Source organism: Cyrtonyx montezumae, unplaced genomic scaffold (assembly GCF_038088225.1).
Source record: "Cyrtonyx montezumae isolate F1298 unplaced genomic scaffold, pur_monq_1.0 scaffold_8, whole genome shotgun sequence".
NCBI lineage: Eukaryota > Metazoa > Chordata > Aves > Galliformes > Odontophoridae > Cyrtonyx > Cyrtonyx montezumae.
In genome coordinates, this window is record NW_027072089.1 from 48,283,116 (window position 1) to 48,305,011 (window position 21,896).

A 21,896-nucleotide genomic window follows, 5' to 3' on the forward strand; every position below is an offset into this window, starting at 1 on the left:
TCCAGTGATGAAATTCATTACTTTGATCTTGTGAAACTTTGCATCTAGGGAGACAAACCACCACGAGAATGTTTCTGAGATCTGAGTGAGGCTGTCCTGAAGCTGAAGGGTCTCTGTTCTCCAGATTTCTTCTAAGAGAAATCAGCAGGCTGATGACACTAAGCTGAGTGGTGCAGTTGGCACGATAGAAGAAAGTGATGCCACCCAGAGGCACCTGGACAGGTTTGAAAAGTGAGACCACAAGAACCTAATGAAGTTCAACAAGGCCAAATGCAAGGTGTTGCTGTTGGCTTGAGGGAAACCCATAGGTACACACGCCTGGGAATCCCAGCACAAGAGGGATGTGAAGATGTTGGAGCAGGTCCAGAGGAGGGTCATGAAGATGACCCAAGGGCTGGAGCACTTCCCCTATGAAGAAAGACTGAGGGAGGTGGGCTGCTTTAGATTGAAGAAAGCTCCGGGGAGACCTCATTGTGGTCTTCCAGAACTTACAGAGAACTCGCAAAAGGAAGGAGTCTGTCTTTTTACAGTCTGATAGTGATAGCACAAGGGGGAGGTTTAGGTTAGATGTCAGGAGGAAGTTCTTCACTCAGAGCGTGCCCAGAGAAGCTGTGGTACCCCATCCCTGGAGGTGCTCAAGGCCAGGTTGGATGGGGCCCTGGGCAGCTGAGCAGCTGGGTGGCAGCCCTGCCCACGGCACGGGGTGGGGCTGGGTGGGCTTCGAGGTCCCTTCCGAGCCGAGGCGTTCTGTGATTCTGTGAAAGCAGCAGCACTGCTTCGTGCAACATTCACCGCGTTTTCCCATCCCGGATCGCTACGTGGGGGTAACAGCCGCCCGGCCGCGCTGCAGGCTGTGCCGCCCGGCTCTCAACCGCACTGAGGGTCGTCGGGCTCTGCGCCCTCGAAGCTCCACAGCAGTCTCTGCGCGCCGCCACAAAAAGCCAGGCTCCTGCCCGGCCCTCAGCCAGGCTGCTTCTAATGGCACCGCCGAGCGACGGCTCGTCCTGCATCTTTCTACCGCGAGCAGATCGCCCCCTCCCTCCCCGTCACGGCCCCCCCTGAGCGGCGGGCGCGGAGCGAGGGGCGGACCCGGCGGCGCCCCGAGGCGGGGCCCTGCGCCGTGTGCGCGCCGCGAGCCCGCGCGCTGCCCGCGGCCGAGCTGAGGCGCGCGGTCGCCGGAGCCGCCAGCGGAGCAGCCGGAGCCGCCGGCGGAGCGGGGCCGCCCGGCCGGTGAGGGGGGCGAGGGGCGGAGGCGCCGGAGGATGGAGCCCGCGGGGAGGCGGCGGTGGCGGCGGCTTTGTGAGGGAGCGTTCCGCTGCCCGCCGGAGGAGGCCGGGAGGGGCGGCGCAGGGCCCCGCGGGTGCCCCGGAGCCGGGCGGCGCGGCCGGGCGCTCCGTCACGGAGGGGTCGGCGCCGAGCGCTTCCCCGGCGGGCAGCGGGCTGCACCTGAGGCCGGGGGTGCCGGGGGGCGGGGGGAGGCGTGGGCGCTGCGCGGCGGCCATCCCGTGCCCGTCCGCCTTCCCCTCCTGTGAGAACAATGCGGGCTCGCCGCGAGCTGTGCCTCAGCCCGGGCTCGTGGGTGCCGCCGGGGCTGCCGCACGGGAGCCGCGCTCAGCTCGTGCTGCTCTGAGCCCTTGCGGTGTGGTTCCTGCAAGCTGAGCTGCTCGGAGCCCCCGGGACCTTCTTTTTAATGAACCGACGCTGACGCTTTTGTGCGGTAGCTCAAGGTGTCTGCCTGGACGATGCCTTCGCGGTTAGGGCTTCTCTGCTGCCTTTTCCTCGTCGCCGCTCCGTAGGCCGCCAAAGCTGACGTTACCGACCTGACTTCGTTCGCGTGAAGTTCGGCGCAGTTTTAACAGTGCAAACTTCGACGGGAAGTTTCAGGCGGAGAAGTTTGCCGGCAGAGGAGGAGCGGTTGGGTTTGTTGTTATGCCTATTTCATGTTTGACTTGTCTTTTTGGGGCGTGGGGGGTGTCAAAAATTGTTTCAGTGCTGGTTGAGCTCCCTCTGCAAGCCGCTGGAACGATGAGGTCGCCGTGTGCGACGCTGAGCGCATTCCTGCTGCCGCTGCTGCTGCTGCTGTGGGCCCGGTCATCAGTGGGCTGCAACAAGGCACTGTGCGCCAGCGACGTCAGCAAGTGCCTCATCCAGGTATAGCGGCAGCATTGCCTCTGCTCGCCTTTAAGTTCGGAAGTTGTCCCTTGGGGTAGACCCAGTGATACAAAATAGTGCTGTTTTTTCATGGAGTCACAGAATGGTTTTGGTTGGAAAAGAAACTGAAAGCCCACCCAGCCCCAACCGCGTGTCGTGGGCAGGGCTGCCACCAGCTCAGCTGCCCAGGGCCCCATCCAGGCCGGCCTTGAGCATCTCCTTGGATTCCGCTCCCCGTGACGGTGTTGTAAAGCTGAAAAGGGCAGAAAGCCCTCTGACAGGACTAATGCTGGTGTGGCCCCACTGCGTCTCGCAGCTCTGAAGGACCTCTGGCTGCTAATGGAGATGAGCAAATCCAAAAGTGTGCGAGTTTACCTAAAATGGGCGCTTGAGTTGTGCTTGTGAGCACTGGATGTGCAGCTTGAGCCCAAATGCTGTTTTTGGCTCACTGTGTGCTGCCCATAGGGCTGAAAGAATGGCCAAGCCCTAGCTGCTCTTCCAGCTTGGGAGCGGAGCGAGAAATCCTTTTAGAGGAATTGTGAGCAGTTGCGCTGCCTACCAACTGGTTATTGATGGGCAGGGAACTGAGCACACTTTCTGACCCCACACTGGAAAAAAGGAGCCTTCCTGTGGTCAGCTCCAGCTTCCTACTGCCTCTTTGCATGTTGGAAATGGAAAAGCAGAGTACAAATGTCATATGCTGGTAAATATCCTTCTGACTTCTGCACTGCCACTGCTTTAAATGGAAAAAAAATAATGAAAACAGTGCTGTTTCTCAGCCATTGTCTACAGAGTTGTTAAATGAGGGAGAAAGAGAGAGGCTTTTGAATTCTATGTTTCCCATGAGGATGGCAATGTTTTTCAGTGATTATGCTGTGCTTTGCTTGGGCATTGTCATCTCCCTAGTGGCACAGCCTGAGGGGTTGTATCAGTGTTGTGGGACCCCCTCTTCAGGCATTTCTCTAATGGGACTGCACGTGGCTCTTCGAGACCTTACAATGTTGGGGTCACGCGTGGTCACAGGTCAATGAGCAGTGGGGTCAGATGGGTCCAAGGGCAGATGAGAAGGCTCCTGAAGCTCTGACCAAGTGTTGCTGTCTTTCATCTTGGCTTTTTCCTTCTTTATTCTTAAGTCTTCAAGTGTCATTGCAACAGAAGCATTGCGCTGCTCTCTGAAATGAGTCTTACTTCTTGGGTAGGTGTGCAGTATGGTATGCCTGTGTGTTCTGGAGAAATCTGAATTAAAAGTGCTTTGGTGAGTAAGTTTGCTGGACTATCCCATCACACAGTTCCCTATACTGTTTCTATAACCACTCTAGTTTGGCATGCTTCATCATGTGAAGCCAAATCAGTGTGTCTCTGAGGTTACTAGGGAGCAGGTAAGACATGGTGTTGGCCATCTGTATCTGTGGGAGCCGCGGGGCTCTCAAAAAGCATATGGTTAACACAAATATTTGTGCCAGCCTCGGTACAGTCATTACTGCCACTCCTTAGGAGCTGCTCAGCTTGGGGGTGGTCTTTATATAAATATTTATTTTGTTAAATCCAGGACAGAGCGTGAGACCAACAACTTGCACACAGTCGGCTTTCCTCTTAGGTCTTGATGGCTGTAGCTCTGCTGGTGCCTTTGCATCTTGATTTTATCTTTTTTTATGTAAGCAGATAGCTCAAGGAACCTCTCCTTTTCAGCTTCACCCTTGCAGAAACTTAGTGGCTTCTGCAGTTTTGGAGGAGCTGTGGATGAGACCCAGGAGCAGAGACAGAGAGAGGCAACGAGCTCACTCCCCTCCTGGCTTTGGGAGCAGCTCATCCTTGTGCCCCTGTGGTCAGGTGCTGGGCTTAGCAGGGCTGTTGCCCCACTCCCTGGGTTGGCTGCTGGCTTTAGTGGTGCCCAGCATCTCTCCTCCAGCATTTCTTCTGCTTTGTGGTTCCCGTGCATGGAGAAGATGAGAACACCAAGTGGGCACACAATGACTTAACATTATCTGTGCCACTGTTAGTGACAATGCTGAAGGTTTGTCTGGCACGAGCTTCACAGCTTGCAAGTATTTCCAGTGCTTTATTATTTTTTTTTTTTTGCCCAGTGGTATGAAATAACTATAACATTTTAACTTCGAGACTTGAATGTCCAAAAATTACTAGTGGTGTGTGTTTTGTAGCTGTAGAACGTAAGGCGGTCGGGTTAACAAAATAATGCCGTCTGGTTTGCTTCCAGGAGATTTTTTGTTATTAAACTGTTCTAGGAAAAAAACATGAGCTATTTTCTTTCATTCCCTCCTCCAGTTTGCAGAGAGGTTGCCAATGCCTTCAGGTCCCGTTTCTTGCCGTGCTGAGAAAACAGTCTCCGTCACTTCAAGAAAGTTTTGAAAAAATGCAGATGTTAAATACCTTGTAAAAGTCTTTATTTGCTCTCTGGAGCAGAAATACCTTTATTGTACAAACATGTCTGCTTCCTACTTAACGCTGTGTTTTCAGACGAGGGAGGCTCATTTCTTGCCTGGCAGAATGCTGGTGCACCTTCAGTAGTTCAGCCTGGGCAGCTGCCAGGCTCACTTATGAGTAATATTTTCTTCCACTGACGCCTCACCACCCCCAGCTATCAACAGGGAGCATTTCTCTTTCTGCTTCACTTCACCCACGTCCCATGGAAGCATTCTTTTAAGGAGATGTATCCTGCGTAAGTGTCCGGTCTGAGTGTGAATCACTGGGAGAAACTTGAGAGTGGTTAAGGAAACGGTGGCCATGCGAACTCATGGATGGAAAAACATACGATTGCTGCCCTGCAGGGACGGCCCTGGGGAGGAGGGGTAGAAGAACTGCGTGTAAGACCAACGTGATTGCTCTTTCTTCCATCTTCTTCCTCCAATTAAAATGTTCCTAAGCCTTTCCTATAAAAATAAACTTGTTAAAATACTGGTAGGTATAGTGATGAGATCCCTAGGTAGTCCTTGCACATACAGACACAAAGAGTAAAGACACAGGCTCAGAGGGCAGTGAGGTGCTGGCAGAGCTGCCCAGAGAAGCTGTGGTGCCCCATCCCTGAAGGCACTCAAGGTCAGGTTGGATGGGGCCCTGGGCAGCTGAGCTTTGGGTGGCAGCCCTGTCCACAGCACAGGGTGGGACTGAGTGGGCTCTAAGCTATTCTGTGATATTATATTTGTATTGCAAGTGCAGAAGTTAAGATCACTTTCAATTCTGTGAGAATACTCTTAGACCACATAATACTGACTCTAAAGTTGAAATAACTCAAATGTAGTGATTTTCCTGGCTTAGGTTCGTGCGTTGCGTTTTAATAGTTTATGGAGAGTAGCCTCCTCCCACATACTGGCTTGTTGGTGTTGCAATGTCTTTAATAGGTGTGAAGTTGTCTGCCCAGTTTTACTGTTGAAGAGCAAATGTGTAGGATATGTTTAATGTGAGTATGTCCTGCTAGGGCTCACTGGCCAACACGACAGCGCTGTACTCGTGGTTGTTTTTAAAACTTGTTTTCTTCAGGCTTTTACTCCTCAAGTTTAATGAACAGAAAGATAAATATTTTAGAAATGCATCACTCATTCACATAAGTCATCTTTCTAAGTTTGTGGTGTCTCCTCTTGTGGAAAACTTTGTATCTCTCAGTGACGGGCCTGTTTTTCATCTTTTGCATGGAAACAACATAGTAATAGGTGACACAAGTAAACTTTGAGAGTGAAGGAGTTGAAACTCTTGGTAGTTTTCCAGTCTGTAAATAAAAACTCAGGACTTAGAAGTGACTGTGTATGGCAAAAATGTGTGTGGAGAGCAGGAGTTGACGCTCAACCACTCAAAAGTGCAAACAATTTACATTAAATTATGCAGGCAATGGCAGTATCTCAATGCTGTGCGAAACACAATGGTTTCTGGATTCTGTGGCTTTTTTTGCTGGCTTCGAGGAGACTTTTAGTTCTTAATCTGGGACAAAGCAAATGGAAGAATAGTGGATTGATGAACTGCATTAGTACACTGGCCCATCTGCAGTGGATTTAGGGTCAGTGCTTAGTTCCCTGAAAGGGGGATGTGGCTCTGGCCTCACTCTCTCAGACACAGTCAGGACTAGGGCATGCCACACCTGCAGACTGCCATCTGGGAGCTGAGGTCCCTTGGAGCTGCTCATATGTGTCTGTGAGCTGCAGGAAGGCGGGCCACCTGGCTTTTAGATTTCCTTTGTACGTGCAGGCTGTTCCCGTGCTTCAGGATCAACTGTACGGCTTCAGGAGGACTGCCAAACTAACCAATGCCTTCAGGTTTAGGAAGCAGGAAGCAGAAAGTGTTGTCTTTGTGCTTCTGTGTCTTTTCTGGTTTTCTTTCTTAGAAACAATTAGAGGCAAGAGTGTATGCATACCATTTTACTTCCAAGAGACTACTGAAATCTTTGAAGTATCCAGGCTGTCATTCTGGGGATAGAGTAAGAGCAAAAATGAATCAGCTGGACCTCAGATAAATATATATATACCCACATGGAGTTACAAATACTAGAAACAGAGAGCAATGTGTAGCAAGCATTCAGAGATGTACTAAATAAGTGTGTTCCAATGGCCTAACCAAATACATTCCTTTTAAGATCCACAAATAGGTGTGATGGTCAGCATTGCACATCTTCTGAAATATGGATGTGCTGCTTCTTTTTTTAGCTAAATTATGCCTCATCTGCACTATTTATACAAGAGGAAATATCCTTCTTTGAATTTGCTTTGCGTTGGGGAAATGCGTTCAGGGATCCTGTAGGTGAACAGAGCTTTCCCATGAGTAGAACTTTTTCCTCTTTTGAACACTTGTTAGCAGACCAGATTTGGGTTTAGAATTTCAGATTGGAAAAAAAAAATCAGTCTGAAAAGATCTATTTGTAAATTCAGCTTGGTTCTTCGCTTTTTTTTTTTTTTTTTTTTTTTTTTACCATTTTCTCACTCTGTTAGTGTAGAAAGCTGTTCTAACACCATGACTTGTTGTGGCCAGAAGAGGAATTGCTGTGCCCTGCTGGCATTTCATGTCTGGCATTGTTGGTGTAACACATTCATGTTGTTCTCAGGAGCTGTGTCAGTGCCGCCCGGGGGAAGGAAACTGTTCCTGTTGCAAGGAGTGCATGCTCTGCCTTGGCACGCTTTGGGATGAGTGCTGTGACTGTGTTGGTAAGTTTTGCAATTGTTAGGGATTTCTTCCTTTCATTTATAAAAACTTCTTCCCCCTGCCACGTGTTCAAGTCATGGTCCTGCTGTAGAAGTTAAGCACCAGGACAAAATCTGTTCTGCTCGGGTAGTGCTGACATCACTAAGTATCAGTTTTGCTATCTGTTTACGGACTTCTTTTTCAATTGTCATCTCAATGAAACTGAGCAGCACCTGCAGCACCTGCTGTATGCGGTTGGATGGTGCAGTGGGGCAACTGGAGATGTGTGTTCCCCTATGGTTTCTTGGGACTAATTGTAATTATGCATGGCTAAAGTTTTTCATCGCTCCTTTATTTGTAAAAAGAGCTATTTCTGGAGGGTGAGAAGGAGGTATACAAGTTCTTGCTGTAAGATGACAGCTCTAACAAGGATAACATTATTACCAACAGGTCATGTTCACAGTGCCAAGATTTCTGGAAGTGAATGCTGCCTCTGCAGAAGGAGGGATATGTTCTTGTTCCTTCCCATGTTCTAAATGTTTCATCATCCTGGGGTTGCTGGAAGTCTACTTCCATTGCCATTCAAATCCATCTGGTTCCCATAAGTAGGCATGCTGATCATTCTACCTTCTTACAGCTTCTGGCTGGTTGATTCTTTTCTGAGTTCATGAGGATGAGTGCCTCAAAGTGCTCCTTTTCACTGTGTTTCAATGCTTCTCACATTCCATCACAATGTGAATATGCTTTCTGACAGCTTGGTTCTCAGTAGCTTACCTTTGCTTGTCTGTCCTCCAGTAATTAAGGAGTGGAGAAGAATAGTAGGATGCACATGAGATTCTTCCCAACAGCATAAAGTATTTAGCCTCTCTACCCGTGCTGCCTATTAATTTTGAAAGAGGCCTTGAAGTTTGTTTTTTCTGTTCGAGTGAAATAGATTTGTGTGTACCTCCCCCCATTCCCTTTGCCCTTCCCATGTCATCCTGCTTTTTCTAATGCAGTACTGAAGTGCACTGTGGTTCCATTCAGTCAAAGGGGTAGGAAACAGGAGAGCAGGCTACTTGGCTTTTCCAGAACTGCTGTCTGCTTCAGAAAGCAGGGCTTCGTGCACGGTTATTCTCTGGAAAGAAGAACCTAGATATTGCGATGGTAAAGGAAAAAGTCTCCACAGTTTATTCTCTAAATCTGAGCATTACTCCATGTTCTGTTGCTGCTTCCCACAGTGCAATCCCGGAGAGCAGTTAGCAAGGTTTTAGTTTCAGTTTCCCTGTACTGGCTGAACGCAGAGCATCTCTTGGTGGTTCTGCTGGTGCCTCAGACCTTGGCTGTATGCCGTTGTCCTATTCAGTAATAGTTACTCATAATGTAGATGTGGAGTGGGAGATTTCATTGTCTTTCTGATAGCTAAGTCTCTATAGACTAGTCAAGTCTAATGTAAAAGCAGGTGGGTGGTGCTGTCCTCTGGGTCATTTTTTGCTCTGAGGTCAGGAGTTACTTCTACAGTCTAGCACTTAATTTGAAGAGATGGTGTTTTTCTCTAAAGTTCTACTTAAATACGATTTCTGAATCTAGAGTCCTAATGCATCAGCAGGGCAGGAGATGCTTTTCTGAGTGTGTAGGGCAGGTTTGAACATACGTGCTTCTTATTGCTTTGGAAGAAGAGGATTGATTTGCTTTGCAGCTGTAGCTGTCTGAAAGTGTGACCGTGAAACTACCCGAAATGATATCCAGATGTACATCAGGAAGATTGGTTTCTCCATCTCTTGCCAGGTGAATTCTGGCAGTGTTTTATGGCTTCTGGTTTTAAATACCTATGCATGTGTAACCTTGGCTTTCAGTCTTGGAGGTTTCAATGTTTTGATTAAAAGAAGGTACCGTCCAGTTTCATTGCAGGTAATGGCTGCATTTAAATGGTTAATGAGAAACTGGCACCTGCATTGCACATCACAAACACATTTTGTAGGAAGGGGTAAAGAGGATAATAGTCGTGGACAGCAGATTTCAAAAAAGATTCCCCAGAAGATACTGAAAAATGTGGAAAGGGTAACATGGAAATAAGCGCTATTGTCTGTAGGTAAAGAGAGCAGACTCTCGCTCTCTGCCGGTACCGATCTTTGCACCTCTGGCAGGTGCCTAGTGAGATCTAATGCTCTGCTGAAGCAGGTGAGATCAAATACTTGAATCATGATCAGATGTTTCACAAAGCTCAGGACTTGTCAAGATACTATCTTCGTTCATGCATGGGCTTCCATTCCAGATTCATGCTGGTGTCGCTCATGCTGTGCTTTGTCGCATTTCCCAGGGGAAACAAACCTTTAGTTGAACTCTGTGTTCTGAAGTGTAATGCTGTAGCACAGAAAAGGAAATGAAAAAGGGTTTTCTTTTCACTTGGATCTCACAGGTTGCAGATGTGTTTTGTGGAATTCTGCAAAGGTCTGAAAGCCGACGCTGTTGAAAGTTAGCACTGCTGTTTCTGGTGGCACTTCTGCTATTGAGTTAAGAGAGGGAACTACATAAATAGGTTTCTGTTCTGCTGGTCATATACGTACACCCACGTGTTCCAAGAAGAAAAGATTTTTGGGTAACTTACCTTCTCATACCTTTGCAGGTATGTGCAACCCTCGCAATTACAGTGACACGCCTCCAACGTCCAAGAGCACTGTAGAGGAGTTGCATGAACCAATTCCTTCGCTCTTCCGGGCGCTCACAGAAGGAGATACTCAGCTGAACTGGAATATTGTTTCCTTCCCTGTTGCAGAAGAACTGTCGCATCACGAGAACTTAGTTTCCTTTCTAGAAACAGTGAACCAGCCACAGCATCAGAACGTCTCTGTTCCAAGCAACAACATCCACGCACCTTACTCTAGTGACAAAGGTAATAAATACAGTGACTGAATTCCTAGCATCTCTTCTGGTCTCTTCCAGCAGCTTTCTCAGTGCATCTTCTGTGCCTGTCTGTGCTACCTTCTTCTTTTCACGTATAAAAATGTGGGAAAAGTTCAGTCTAATTCTGAGCAAGACATAACAGCGTAAGGGCTTATGCCTTTATGTACATGTGTATTTTTTTCCCTCTTGAGTTTAGAGTATTTTTTGCTGAGTGGCAGGGTAAAAGGTGAGAAGTTTGGTGTAGTGACAAAAGAGAGAGAGAATTTTTCTTAACCCAGCTTCTGAATTTCCATACTAAACCTGAAATACTTTTCTGTGCAAATCATTTCAAAGCCTTAAAAGAATCTCATAAACATTTCTTAGTAAAACAGCTACTTAACAAGGGGAAAAGAGCATCTGATTTGGTTTACTGTGGTGGGATTAATGCTTTGCTTCCTTCCCAGCTCTCACTTTAAGTATTAGTAACCACATATCTTGTTGTTGTGATGGTTCTTTTATTTTATCTAGGCAAGATACCCTAATTGAAGGACACACTGCTTTTCCATCCCATCTTGAACATTTGACCTAGTAATGTTTCCGAGTAGGGCTGCTATTGATTACATGGAACCATAATGGCAACTTTTCTGACTTCCTTTGGTTAAGGCACACTAGAAAAATAAATTAATTCCAGAACTGGGAAGCCAGATGGTCAGAAAACATTTCATTCATATGTCTTTGACATTAATAAAACGCTTGCTCACCATCATGAGGGTGATGCAGAAAGCCATGTTAATTGGCAAGCCACAAAAAGCCATGTGTGCAAACACTACAGTATTTAAATGTAAATTATACTTGGAAAAAAAAACATATGCTTGGAACAACCTTGAATATATCCCACTGTACTTGGGTACTACAGCTGGACTGGCTGTTCCCTGCCAATCCTTTACTGCCATGCCAACGGGATGGGCTAATGATAGCTTTGGATTAAACTTGGAATTTGAATTGCATCTTGAGGGTGTGGAGGAGTTCTGAGTATAACAGCACTGACAGATACATAGCTACAATTTTTTTCTTAGTCAAAAGTCTCCTTCGTTTCATTTGCTGAGACCGTATTAGAGATTAGGCTGAGAGGGCTTTCACTGGAATGATGACATTCCAAAAATAAGTTATATTTGGAATTACTTACCAAATGCCACTGGATTTCAGGTTTCAGTAGACACTTAGAAATGAATGTCAGAGCTTTTCTTGTAGTCATTGGCTATGCCTCCTCCATCTTACTGGCCAGCAAAGAACTGGAAAAAGTAGAAAATGGATTTCACTTCCTATACTTATAAATACTTCAATATGTAACTCTGCTGAGGTGTCACAATGGCCACAGCGTAGCAAGAGATGCGATTTTGCAGAACATTGTGTTTAGATTTTCTTATAAAAACACCAATGAGTTGGTCTGTGAGAACAGGAGGTGGAAAGAAAAACTGAGTGCTGACCTCGATCAGTTGCTGTTGATGGTGGTGGAGGTATGGACAAGTGGGGAGCTGCAACTCCTCCGTTGGATGTTGTGTGACCCATGTGGTAGCAATGTTTCTAAAATGTTTCGGGTGAATTTACTGAGGAAACAATAACCAAAAGTTGAAGGGGTAGGAGGTGAAGTGCCAAGGAGCCCATAGCTGGCATGGGCACGCACACCATGCTGTGCTCCAACGTGGTGTGCTGGCAGCAGGCGTTTGTATTGTTGCCTGTAAAGGGAGATGCAGATTTTGGTAACGGGGCAGTAGACTGCGTACTGTCCTATGGAAAACGTGCCAGAATTTGTATGGGCTCTGCCTATAAATACTTCTTGCCACATCCTGTAACACGGTTCTGATTTTAATTTCAGCGCGTGTACATGCACAGATCAACGTGAAGCTGCCTAGGGTGCCAGACCTGCTATGCACAGCCCTGGGTGTGTGCCAGGAAAAGCAGTGCTGGCCCCCGGAACCCGAGGGCCTTTGTGCCTGATGGTGGGACAGAGCCCGGCCACGAGTCAGTGCGGAGGTGGAATGCAGAGAGACATAAAGCATTCCTGCCCTGCCTACTGCGGCCACTAGACCTTGAGTTATTACTGTCTTAATGCGTGCCTTCCCTTTCCCCCTGTGAGTGGTCTTCTGACATTCTAGCAGCTGAAGCACATGGAGGTGCTGGGTGGAGCTCTTTGTATCAGTGGTTACTAGCATTTAAGTCATTACTTGAAATGATTATCACTACTTGCAGTGATAATTTAATCTGGAGTTACATTTGTGCTTTATTCTTACTTTTTTGGTTTGTTTTTAGCCGATACCCTCAGAGCTCTGAACTACAAGTTCAAATGTATAAATAAGCTTAAGTGCTGCAGATGATGACAGGATGTTGGCAAGAGAGAGAGGGGGGAAGTGGATAATCTTTTGGCAGCTGATGAAACAAAATCTGTGTTGTAGCTGAGGGATTCTGACTTAAACCACTCAGTGACACAGTGGATGGTGTCAGCTCTGCACTTACTAAATGCTAGCCAAGTAGAGAAAATGTAGCAGTCCTGTAAAGGACACATACCTCTGTAGGCATGTGAAGAACACATTTAAAAAAAAAACGCCTTCAATTTATTTGTTTATTTTTCCCCTCAATATCTTCCAAGGAACATAAAATGGTATGGTTGCCAGGCAGACAGTTACCCCCTCTCCTACAGACCAGCAAGGTTTCTTCATCTTGCAGAGAAGCATTTTTCCTTAACTTACAAGAATGGAACTGTTTTCTCAGATTTGCCAAATTCATCAAGCACCACTATAGATCTCACTTGAAGCCCTGAGAGTATTGTTGCAAAGTCTGATGGAAATACAAGTCTGTTTCTTCTGGTCATCTGAATTTAAATATGATCCTACATTGTTCTTTCTCCCACACAGCCTTCATGTGATATGAACTGGGGGGAAAAGGTGAAAAATTTAATGTTCTGAAAAGGGCTGGTGTAGCTGTCAGTCCCCTGCTGCTCTCTCTCTCCTCCTTACCCTGGCTGTATTTGGTATTTGATAGTCCTTTCCGTGTGGAAACAGGCAAAATGCTAATGAGAGAGCTGCTAATGCAGCAAGCAGCATCCTTTTATTTCCACTGAGGGAATCAGCAATGCCTGCACAATTAAGTTTGAGAAACAATTTAAATACTCTCCCAGATCCCTACTGAGCCTGTAGGATATTTTTTTTTCTTTGTGACTCTTTTTCTAGCCCATAAAGAGGGATGTAGTGCTTAATGTGAGCAACTTTCCTGCTTCCAGAAATTCTTTATCTGTGTAGAAACACTGACCCTACTGAGCAAGGAACAAGAGTAGCCTGTGGTGAATAAGGTTCACAGAGAAGAAAGGTGCAGTCTAGCTGGCATGTCTCTAAATGAGCAACACTTCAAAATGTGTTTGGTAGCTTAGTCTTCTGCACATGAAGTATGTCCTCTAGCTTCTTACAAGAGCTACTGGGGACCAGCCAGATGTGCTGTTGGCTCTGGCCTGGCCTGTACAAGCTGTCCTCCTCGCTTTGCTGCATTTCTGGATTGGCCCTCCAGGACCAAATCTTTTGGCTTCCACGTCCATGTGAAAATAAACTTGCTTCTCCAGTCAGTGCCTGCAGATGACACCTGAATGCCTACTATGAGAAGATGGGAGGCAAAAACCTGGGGCTGTCTGGGCATCCTGGGACTAGAGGTGTATGAATGCTCCTTCCTGGCAATCCCAGCCTTTTCTTGCTGGTGCCAAAAGGTTGCCCAGTGCCTGTGTATTCTCTGAATCAAGACAGAGTTGCTGTGTGCTGTGAGCCAGCAGTGTGCCCAAGGAGGCCAGTGAGATCCTGGATTGCATCAAGAGTGTGGTCAGCAGATCAAGGGAGGTGATTCTTCACCTCTGCTTTCCCCTGGTGATGCCAGGGGCATGGACAGGGAACTTCTAGAAGTCTAGCAGAGGACCACAAAGACAGCTGGGGGTCTGGAGCATCCCCTGATGGAAAAAAAGCTGAGACCTGGAGCTGTTCAGCCTGGAAAACAGATGACTGAGGTGGGGATCTCATCAATGTTAATTAATTAATAGAATTAATAGGAGTCAGTGAATGGGACCAGGCTCTTTTCAGTGGTGCCCAGCAACAGAACAAGGGGCAGTAGGCACAAACTGGAACACGGGAAGTTCTATATAAACACGAGGAAAAACTACTTTACTTTGAGGATGATGGAGCACTTCAACAAGCTGCCTGGAGAGGTTGTTGAGTCGACTTCTCTGGACCTAATACAAAATCCACCTGGACACTTTCCTCTCCAGTCTACGATAGGGAACCTGTTGTAGGTTGATCTCCAGAGGTCCTTTATAACCCCCACAATTCTTTGTCAGGTTCTTGCCTGCATGGTTTGGTGAATGCAGCAGTTGCTGCCAGTACCACCTCCCTACCACATCTGCTTTAACTGAGCCCTTCAGGTGCACATTAAGGTGATCGCTCTTTCTGTGTGCTACCATAGCATGTGTGCCTCTGTTTTGCTCTTTTCCCCTACTGCCTGTGAAGAAAGCATCCTCACTGAAGCTGTGGATATGTTGGTGGGTTTCAGGTAGAGGTTTTGTTCAGTGAGAACTCTCTGTGGTTACTGGGCTTTAGGCTTTATTTTGAATTGTTTTAGAAACAGAAGTGCCAAGAATGGGACAGGACTTGTACAACCACTGCGTGTTTTGATGACATTCTCAGCAGTACTTCAGGTACTCCAAGATTTCTTAGATGTCTGCAGTGTTACTCACTGCATAGCTTTCCTGGAAGCCGAAGAATGCTTCAGCATTGGATCTGCACTTCCTTCTCAAGATCCTTAATGCCTTTTGCACTGTATGTTGTGTCTGCAAGAAGCATATGTCAGCCCAGAGCCTGAACAAAGAATACTGTCTTGCATTCAGTGAGCTGGCAGCATGTCCATCTTGCAACTGTTCAGGCAGCAGTAAAATAATTTGGCAGTTATCAGGCTTCCTTCATCGATATTTTGACAGATTCTAATTCTTACAGGGTAGGCAGGGTTTGCAGAAGTCAAGGAGGAGGAAGCATTCATAGAAAAGCTAGCAGCTGCATTGTGCTTTCTTGTGCATCGTGCTATCCCTTGCCATGTGCCTGAAAGGGTGGGCACCACAAAGGTCATCTACTGTTGGTACAGGGGAAACTGACTGCATAGATCTGATGGCTTGTAGGGTGATGGAGCCCATTGCTGGCCTCAGCTCACCTCTGGACTTCACTTCAGGAACTTGCTGAGAGACCTGAGTGCTGCTGAGGTTGCTAATCTATGAGAAACCCATATTTGGAAGAGAGGGTTTACGTTGCACTTCAGCACGAGCCTTACGTACAAGAGAATGAATAAATGCTGTGGTTAACAATTGCACTGCTCCAGGTCCTTTGGTTACTCATCCTTCTCCTTATCTCCGTAATCATTAAAAATTGAAAAATAAACTCTGTCTGACTTACCATCTATGTTTGGATTACATTTTTCTAATCCTCCTTGGAATGTAGGTCAGTACGTTTCTTCTGAATCCATGCAGTTTAAGCAGGAATAAGCTAGAAAGCCTCTTGACATTTGCAGCTCACAAATCTGTCTGATGTGTGCGAGTGAGGTGATCCTGTTTGTGGGCAGCTTTCAGTTGTGCTCCCCCCAGAGAGTGCCAAGTTACACTGGGGGCAGATATGGTGCAGTCGAGTTACTGTGGAGGACAGGCTATGGTGTAATCACTTGACTGGCAGAGAGAAAAGATGGTGGCATCTGTTGGCTTGGGGAATTGGAAGTAGACAGAGAGATGCTTTTGTTTTATAGATGTGGTGAATGCTTCAGCTTCAGTTTGGGGTTACAGCACCAAACTTCATGGCGTTTCAAGGAATTGCACGGTTGTTAGAACAGCAAAGGACGATGCTTAGGCAAAAAGGCAGAAAGGATTTCTTAATCTCAGTAGTAAAACTAGTGTTGCTTAAAATAATAATTAAAAGCGTGCTGTGCTGTTTTCACGCAGAAGAAGATGGGATTCTCTAGCTCTAGCAACATGTGGTTTGAATGTGGTTTAAGAATACTGTTCAATCATGGGGATGAGGAGAAAATGTTTATGCTTCAATAAGTTTTTAAAATAACCTATCTAAAAATGTTTTTCTTGATAGCATGTAATAACTGCTAGTTGGAGTGGTATCTTAATGTTAAAGCTTGTACATTTAGAAGACACCTGCTTGTCATTTTGGCATCGCCCATCTTTACGCTTCATAAAGGTATCCCTCATAACTTTGCAGAGGATAAAAAAAAAAGACAAAATTTAGTTTTAAAAAAGTAAATCATCCAGAGGGAGAGCAGATAGTGAAAACTGGAAGTTGTTAGGTCTCACCTTGGGTCTCTGTCTCTTTTTTTCTGCTTCTCTATCACCCTTCTTCTCCTTGCGCCTCGTGGTCTTGATGATTTGAACTCCTGCTTCAAAAGCTGCATGTGTAATTAATTTTTAAGTAACCTTTTAAATACTTTAAGACCTTTTAAACCGTTTTCCCCCTCTTGGTTTAGAACACATGTGTACTGTGGTGTATTTTGATGACTGCATGTCAATACATCAGTGCAAGATCTCTTGCGAGTCCATGGGAGCATCCAAATACCGATGGTTTCACAACGCCTGCTGTGAGTGTATCGGGCCAGAATGCATCGACTATGGCAGTAAAACTGTAAAATGTATGAACTGTATGTTTTGATGCAGGAGGGTTGCAGTACGGTAATCCGGAGGCCAAAGTAATCCCTCTCGGTTAAAGAGAAGTGGATTGGAAATACTGCCTTTTGGTGGAGTGCCTACTGGTTGCAGTCAAATGTGGCTGGTTGAGAAGATGTATAAAATTTGAAACATTATTATTTTTTTAATTCATGCAAGCGAGGCTAACTCGTTGAGTTTTCACCATTATCTTTTGTTTTTCTTTTAGTTCTGCTCAAATGGTACAGCCATCCTCATCTTTGCTGTTCTGATCGTTTTCCTTTGATTTGATACTATTGACTATATTGGTTTTCAGAATATAATACTGTATCTAGTAGCTTAGAGTAGGGAAAGCTTAAGAATATGGTAATGAGATTCTCACCATCTAAGTTCAACAAATAAATGGATGCCGAGTTGCAGGGAGAGAGTTCTTGAGGTGCCTGGTTTTACTGGCTGTTGGTTTGATTTATTGCTCTCTGGTTTCTGAGCTTAGCCTTCTGTTGTGAAAATGTTATTTGGGGAAGAAGAATAATTAATGCTTTCTCTTCACGTTCAAGTCATGGGCCGTCATGGATGAAATCCTGACTTCTTAGAAGGGCTGCCCAGCAAAACGCTGAATGGGACACTTCTCCTACGAGCTTTATTTGCCCTGCTCTCTTACATTCATTAGGAACTGAAAAAAAAAACAACTTTTTGGTCTTTTCCAAGTGACCAGAGCAAGGCTATGAGGTGGTGTCATCTCCTCCCTTTTGCACTGTTCTCTAGAGTCACTTCATCTTTGACGTGCAGTTAAGGGAATGTGGAATTTTATTTTGAATATAGCAAATAAAGAAATAAACAGCATCAACTAGCAAGTGCCACAGGGTTATCAGCTGAACAGTTGGCAGCAGATGCATTCACATTTAGCATTTGCTGTGAACTGAAACACAGTTTGCTGTGAATATTTATTCCAAAGCATAATTGTCATTTTTTCTCCCATGGGATGTCATCACTGAAGAAGGGAAGATGTGCCCCCCAAAGGCAAAAACGGGCTGTTCTGAGCACAGAACACTGTCCGTTTTTCTAAGAAAGAATTTTACTACGTTGACAGTTGCATGGCAATTTTATGCCCTAATTAAGACCCTAATTAAGGTAATGGTACTAAGTGCAAAAATAAAGTGTATGAGTAGTTAATGACCAGCTTTTGGTATTTATAATGATGTGTGTTTTAGTGCCTGGAATCTTTTTATGCGTATATGCATATATTTGTATGCACGCACACAAAAAGAATTTGCCTATTCATGTTTCTCTCACTGCCCTCTGTCTAGAGGGATTAAACTGTTTTCTAGTCACACCTGAATATCTGTACCATGTACAAATGAAAGCAGTCATTTTAAATATATTTTCTTGAAAAGGTCTGAATGCTTTCCTTTTCCTCATTATACAGCTCTTTCAACAAGACAAAATAAACATATATTAAATATACTGTTGTGATAGAATGTTGCTTTCTTCGGTCTCTTTTTTTTTTCAGCTGTAAAGAAGTACTTGAAAGGTGAATGCTTATTGTTTTGATCTCGTAGATAACGGAGTACCTGCATACTTTAAAATTGCAATTAAGTGATAAATTGTGGATGTGAACTTAGCTTTTCATGAAGGAGCTGACCTTTGAATATTTAACAATTCCTATTATCTTTTTCTTGGTTCTCTTAAAATGAGTGGAGGGAGAGTGTTTGTTAAAAGTTCCTGTGACTGCTTCTGGTTGGAGGGTGGTGCATTGTTCTTCACCAAGGTAGAAAGTAGGCAGTAAGCAGTCCTGCAGGTCACTGGCAGGGTTAAGGTCTTGCAGTGTTAACTTATTTGAAACAGTGTCATAATTCTGGATCTTTTGAGAGGAATAGAAGCCGGGCCTGATGTTTCTGGTTAGGAGCCTGCTGTTCTGCATCTGTGTCACCATTGGCGTCACTAGAATTTCAGTGGGAGGTCGAGTGAGTGGAGCAGCAAGGGTAGAGAGGACTCCCCTGAAACATGCCTAGGGGAACAGCATAAAAATGTAAATACACTGTCTGCATAACGGCCTGAGAGCAGGCAGCAAGGATGCACGCTTTCTGGGGCTTGCCTTATCTTTGTAATTCTTGACGCTGTCTAGAGCTTGCTGTAAGCGTTGTTTGTATGCAAATGTCACAGCAACACAAATGTGTTTTATTATGATGAGTGTTTTAAGAGGTATTGTAATAAAAAGACGTTACTGTTTCATGTGTTTTTTCTTCTCGTGATTTTCTTAGGGCAAATGTTACCAGGAAACACAGTTACAAAAGTTACTAATTTAAACAGCTGGGATAATACAGAGGATTAACTCTTCAGCACTCTTCTTCCAAAACTAAAACTGTAGTTTCCTTTTAAACTTCTTCTTTGTACAAATCAATAAAATAAACTTTTCTCTGTAGCCAAGATGTTTGTTCTGACAGACAACAAATTATTTTGGAGGGTTGCATACTTAGTCCTAATCCATTTTCCAAAAAAAAAACCCAAAGATATTGCAAATTTATTTTTGGAGCTTTCCTTTAGCTCTGAATACCAGCAAAGCATCAGCTCTGTGTGTTTTGGAATATTTCAGAACACATTCCAGATCTTTTCTGTTATGTCCCATAAAGAGTCTTGCACCCCTGCAGGCATCCAACTGCAGGCTCATTTGGTAACAGACAGCTCTTTCATTTCTCTTTTCTCCTGCTGTGGGCACTTGTGGCACCTTTCTTTCTGAAGACATTAACTGAAATATTTCTCCAAGGTGTTATATTGTATATTCTGGAGCCCATATAGATTCCTCTCCCTTCGGGGGTTTTGAGTGAGAATTTTTCACTACCCCCTTTGGAGGGAGTTCCCTTCTTTCAAGTTCTGCCACAGCTTTTCTTCACCTTTAGAGGAAAGGAACAGGTGTATCATTACGATATATCAAATTCAGCTTTCAGATCAAGTATGTGGTTAGTCAAGGAAGATTGATGGTTTCTGTGCTAACATGAGTGAGCTTGCTTCGGCCTTTGGTCATGGAAAGGAATTGATTACTGGAAGATACCTGGTAGTTTCCACTGTGTGCACAGCTCTTGCAAGTGTATAAGCAAAACGGACTTTGCAGTGCTTCACTGCCTGTGGAGTTCGTCCACAGCACCAGCAGATCTGATCACAAAGACTGTGATTGCCACTGAAATACTGAACTTGCTCTGCCCATTGACTCACTAACATTTGGCAATTTTAATTCTTCAGAGGAGCATTCTTTTCTATTGATGGACAAACTTAGAACGTGCAATACCAAAATGGCTTCTGAGGCACTATTTTAGACTGCCAACTAGAAGATGTAGATATTATGTTCAGTAAAAAGATAAACTCAGCCTCTCTTGAGAAAATGGCAGGGAATTACTCATTTACACAGCTTTGTTTTTCCCCACCTATTTTCTAAAAAAAAAAAGGCTTTCTAAAATCCCAGTATATTCTCCTTACAGCATTTAAGAGGGGCAAGTGCAGCAGAGAGCTTGCCATCTTCCCTTGACTTTGTCCTTAAAACAGAAACAATTTAGTAAATGCAGGGTGTTTGTCTTTATCCAAAAATGGGAGAAGATTCATTCTGCACTCGTTAGTCGATGGGCCCATTGTGTGCGAACTTGTGTTGGCAGCAGCCTTGATAATGATCATTCCTCAGAGCTGAGAGCCTCTGGCGACTGTCGGTTCAAGTGGAGATCCTTACAGGCAATCATCTCAAATTACTATGGATGTTTCTGAAGTAACCTTCCTCTCTTCTTTTGCCAGAAGTAATACAGCCTTTGTGCAGCGAGAAAAAACCCCAAGACATTAGCTGTGATGTTAAGTTAAATACACCAGCAAGTACTTGCTGTTAAACTGTTTCTTCTGGAAGGAAGGAGGTAAATTGGAAGTCGCACGGTTATGTAATACGCCGCGGAGACAATATCTCTGTGCTCCAACACTAATCGGAGTGTTTACAACGCTCTCCTTTGTGTTTCCTACTGAATAGTGCAAATTCCTGTGGGGGACCTCTTACATTACCACAGAAGGTTGCACAAAGAGCCCATTTGACAGGGACTTAGAAGCACTGAATCTCAAGGGAATAAATGAAGCAGGTGGCACGCTGCCACTGTATTAATGCGTCCAAAAGCTCGGGGATTATGTCCGAGGCTGCGGGAATGAATCGGGCTGCTTCTGACTGAAACAAATTCCCCCGTTGGTTCGAAATCCTGAAAAGGATTCAAGATACGCAGGTGCTTAACGTGACAGAAAAGACGAGGGACACAAAATTCTTTTGAGTCTCTGTAAACAGGATGCGTGTGGAGACGGAGATGTGTTCCTTGGCACGGGCCGCGTCGCGCTGCACCCAGCGGGTCTCCATTTTCTCATCCTCCGCAGAATGGCAAAGAGGAGACGGATGAGCACTCAAGGATGAAGCCGAGCAGGTGGCTGCTCACTCCCAGGATGCCAGCGTGAAGCTCAGCAGCCATGCTGGGACTGGACACAGACATCCACGGAGCTGTTGTTGGCTGTTGTGTTCACACGCCGTGTCCCTTGGTGGTTGTGTCACAAACCAAGGCTTTGCTCAGGCAAATAACGCTCGTACTTGCTTGTAAACCTGCTCAAACGAGCAGTGCGGCTGCTGCCCTCCCGTGCCCCAAGTGCTTTCGGTGAACTTGACGTGGCTTCGTGAGTTCATCCCGGCCAGCAGGCCGCTGCAGCAGGAATCCCAGGGCCCCTACTCAGCGCTGCGCTCCCCCAGCGCGGCCCTTAAACGGGGCCTTAAAAGCGAAGCGAGGCCATCGGGCAGAAGCGCCACGGCTCCACCTAGCGGTGCTGTCGCTCTTCCCGTCGCTGGGAGTTGTAGTCCGGCGGCGTGAAGCCGGCCCTCTGCTACTTCCGGTAGGAACCACCGGGAAAACTACAATGCCCACCATGCTCTGCGAGCGGGAGTAGCCTTCCCCTTCCCGTCTCTCTCTCGCGCCACTGCGCACGCGCGGAGCGTCTCCCTCCCTACCTCCTCGCGCCCGTCGTCCCCGGGCGCTTTGCGCATGCGCGG

At 45.8% G+C, this 21,896-nt stretch overlaps 2 protein-coding genes across 4 annotated transcripts in view; both read left to right on the plus strand.

The window, feature by feature from the left end:
* The window catches only part of ANKRD12 (ankyrin repeat domain 12), a 73,930-nt gene extending 66,697 nt beyond the window's left edge, over positions 1-7,233 (plus strand). The window contains exon 14 of the transcript XR_010623218.1: positions 7,196-7,233. The gene's annotated coding sequence lies outside the window, so the exon portion shown is untranslated. The remainder of the gene's footprint in view (positions 1-7,195) is intronic.
* Positions 139-17,751, plus strand: TWSG1 (twisted gastrulation BMP signaling modulator 1). Of its 3 annotated transcripts, none has more exons than XM_065753711.1 (5): positions 139-231; positions 1,991-2,151; positions 7,196-7,295; positions 9,878-10,144; positions 16,672-17,751. In XM_065753711.1, the coding sequence occupies exons 1-5, from the start codon at positions 198-200 to the stop codon at positions 16,851-16,853; spliced, it is 744 nt and encodes a 247-aa protein (XP_065609783.1). In that variant the 5' UTR covers positions 139-197; the 3' UTR covers positions 16,854-17,751. The 3 variants fall into 3 exon arrangements, with proteins under 3 accessions (XP_065609783.1, XP_065609784.1, XP_065609782.1); XM_065753712.1 differs by lacking the exon at positions 139-231 and adding an exon at positions 1,157-1,230; XM_065753710.1 differs by lacking the exon at positions 139-231 and adding an exon at positions 1,263-1,299.
* Positions 17,752-21,896: the final 4,145 nt, after the last annotated feature.